This window comes from Gavialis gangeticus, unplaced genomic scaffold (genome assembly GCF_001723915.1).
Source record: "Gavialis gangeticus isolate Ggan-Ray unplaced genomic scaffold, GavGan_comp1, whole genome shotgun sequence".
In the NCBI taxonomy this organism is placed as follows: Eukaryota; Metazoa; Chordata; order Crocodylia; family Gavialidae; genus Gavialis; species Gavialis gangeticus.
In genome coordinates this window covers 27,159,605-27,162,857 of record NW_017728993.1, presented here as the reverse complement: position 1 = coordinate 27,162,857, position 3,253 = coordinate 27,159,605, and the positions used below count along the sequence as shown (strand labels likewise).

The following is a 3,253-nucleotide window of genomic DNA, read 5'->3' as shown; positions in this document are numbered from 1 at the left end:
TATAATGGCTGCTACTTCTCGCTTGGCCAGCAGATAGCGGGGGTAGAGTCCAGTGTCAACCCTCACACAGCCACTGCTGAATTAGCCGTAGCTTTTGGCTGAGCGGCCAAAAGCTGCTGCCAGTTTGGCAGTGACTGTGAAAGGTGTAACACTGTAGCTTTTGCCTGTAGCAGCCAGTGAACAGTCCTGATGCTGGAAAAATCCTTTCCCCACCCCCTACAATCTGCCTTCCAAAAGCAGTGTGCATCGCAGTTGAGGGGTGGCAAGAGAGACAGTATGGTATTTGTTCACTTTGTCTACTCTTGGAAACTTACAGAATAAATTTTAATTTTTGGCTTTTTCCTGTCAAAGCAGCGCAGTGTGCCTGTATTGATGTAGGTCCAGGTTTTGAACTGGTAGCAGCCACATCACAGGGCAGGTTTTGATATGGAGGAGCAGTAATAATTTGCGTAGTGCCTTGTATCCACATGTCTGTCAGTGACTTATAAACACTCATGAATTCAGCCTTGCAGTCCTTCCATAAGGCAGGTAACTATAAATTATCTGCAGGTTATAGGTGGGGAACTGAGGCACAGAGAGATTACTAGAACGTAGTTTGTCACGCAGCAAGTCTGTGATAACACTGTGTACCCGGCTCGGATCTCCTCCCAGGGTAGATTTAAACACTTCAACCTTGTTCCTGCTGAAAGAAGAGAGCAGTATCCTGAGCTTGTGATGACAGGCTGAACTATCAGACTACTGCTCAGAACAGTGGCAGCAGTGTCCGTCCGTCCGGAGCGCTAGAGACGTACATCCCCTTTTTGTCTAAACACGGGGTGGTGGATGGAGACTAGTAGAAATCTGCTTTACAACTTAAAAAGTTTGAAGCTTGTTTGGTGGTGCAGTAGTTACCAGACCTCTTATTTCTGTCTGCAGTAGAAAAATAGCCTGAACAAGTGGTTCTCTGTTGCTGTTTATCTTTTTTCCTGTTTGAGAGGCAGAAGAATAAAACAGCATCTGCATAGCTCTGATTCCCTTCAGGCACTTCACCTAGCTAAAAATCCCCCTCAGTAGAAATATTGTGAGTGTGTCTCAGAAAATCCTTACCCGCTCACTGGTTTGATGTTCTCATTCCAGTGTAAAAAGATATGTAAAAAATTCTTCCATCTCTGCTTGTTTTGCTCAGAGTCGTTTTGGGGAAGAGCTGTTAGGAAAATATACGATAAAAGGGTCAGGGTGACACGCTTGGCATTTCATACCCTGAAAAGTCGTGACTCTCCTCTCTTTCTTTCCACAGGCCTCCAGAACTAGCATCAAAGTACACAAATTACTCCGAAGGGGTTTGCAAGCCTGGGTATGCGTCAGCGCTCATGACTGCCATCTTCCCAAAGTGAGTGATGTGTCACAAGCATCTGTGCGCTACAGCCCTGCTCTTCCTGAATGGTCTTCCAGTTCCTCCTGGGGGCTGGTGCACAGTGCTTGTCCTGCAAATTGTTGCTGCCTTGTTTTGCTATAGCGGGTACAATGCATAGCGAGGGTGAGATCCTGGATAGTGAAAAAACCACCATTAACTGCAGTGGGACAGGAAGAAGATACGGAAATGTGACAGCTAATTGCTGCAAGTGGTTAGGAAAGCTGCAAGTGTAGACTCAGGGCCAAAGTCTGTGCTGGTGTGTAGGCAGGTACAGATCTGCTGAGTTGCAGCTGTTCACAGGGTGGCAAATAAAGGTGCCTGAGGCAGGATGCTTGTGTTCTCCTGGACTTGCACACAAGGGGAGAGCAGCTCTCGCATGTTTGGCTGCTCTGCAGCCGTGTTTTGGAAATGCTGTTTAGAGAACCCACGAGATGCTGCAGAGAGCTGACTGGTCTTGCAATACACCTCAGTCAGCTTTTCCAGTGAAAAATGACACTAATCTCCTCAGGATTGATTTTTTCCTTATGAAGAGGCCCCTGGCAGCATTGTCATTGCTTAGTGCCCAGAGGCCCTAACAGATTCGCCTAAAAAAATAATTTGGGAATTCTTTTTATTTGCCTTTTGGGTTTTGAGCTTTTATGGTGTCTGCATCTCAAAAAGGAGATGGAAATATTGGAAGCAATTCAAAGGAAGGCTACAAATATGACCAGCAACTGGAAAAGTAAGCCTTGTGCTATAAGGATTAAGGAGTTCAGTTCAGTTTATGAAAGAAATCGATAAGAGGTGACTTGATGGCTCTTTATTTGTACTAAGTCGTGTTGTAGCTGTCATGATTCCAGTATTATGTGAGAAGGAAGATTTGTAAGGCAAGGTAATCTCTTTTACTGAGCCAACTTCATAGTTGGGAGAAATGCCCTGAAATTGTCCAACTTTCTCCCTACTATAAAATTGGTCCAATGAAAGTTATTACCTCACCTCACACATCTTCCTTTTTGCATATAGGTACTTAACACATGAAACAGACATCTCACTGGGGACATTTTTCAGTCTTCAAGACAAAAAGATTAATGGGTGGAAGTTGATGTTAGCTTGCTAGAACAAAGAGTGGATTCCTCACACCTTGGAAACTTCCACATGAGCTTGGGTTTCTTCCTAAAAGACCTGCCTGTTCCCAGCTTTGGGGAACAGTCTGCAGGCAAGGTGTACAGAGCGCTGGACTGGATGACCATGGGGTCCCTTTGTCTTTAGCACTGGTGGCTCGCTTGGGCCACACTTTCAAACTTTCTTTAGTAACCAGGATGTCTGGAAATGTTTAATTTTTACATGGAAGCCAAGATCCTTGTGTAGTCACAAGAGGCGAGGAGCTTGGCCTTGGAGGAAAGCCATAAACCTGTCTACTATTTAACAGCTACTTTCATAGATTTCATAGACATTTGGGCTGGAAGGGGCCTCAGAAGATCATCAAGTCCAGCCCCCTGCCCAAAGGGCAGGAAGTCAGCTGGGGTTATAGGATCCCAGCAAGATTGACATCCAAATGTCTCTTGAAGGTGTTCAGTGTAGGTGCTTGAACCACCTCCGATGGCAGACTGTTCCAGACCTTGGGGGCTCAGACAGTAAAGAAATTCTTCCTTATGTCCAGCCTGAAACGGTCTCGCAGTAGTTTATGACCATTTGACCTCGACACCCCTTGGGGCACTCTGGTGAACAAACGTTCCCCCAGATCCTGGTGGTCACCCCTGATAAACTTATAGGTGGCCATCAGGTCACCCCTGAGCCTGTGCTTTTCCAGGCTAAAGAGCCCCATGGCTCTCAGCCTGTTGTCGTAAGGTCTGTTTTCCTGCCCTCTGATCCTGCGCGTGG

At 46.1% G+C, this 3,253-nt stretch overlaps 1 protein-coding gene across 10 annotated transcripts in view; it reads left to right on the top strand.

The window, feature by feature from the left end:
- The window catches only part of ST3GAL3 (ST3 beta-galactoside alpha-2,3-sialyltransferase 3), a 313,721-nt gene that overhangs the window by 153,861 nt on the left and 156,607 nt on the right, over positions 1–3,253 (top strand). For 7 of the 10 annotated variants that reach the window (XM_019501445.1, XM_019501446.1, XM_019501440.1 and 4 more), the window contains one exon: positions 1,277–1,369. The exons of the other annotated variants lie outside the window; for them this stretch is intronic. In XM_019501445.1, coding sequence (XP_019356990.1) covers positions 1,277–1,369 — 93 coding nt within the window. The remainder of the gene's footprint in view (positions 1–1,276; positions 1,370–3,253) is intronic. 10 annotated transcript variants of the gene reach the window in all.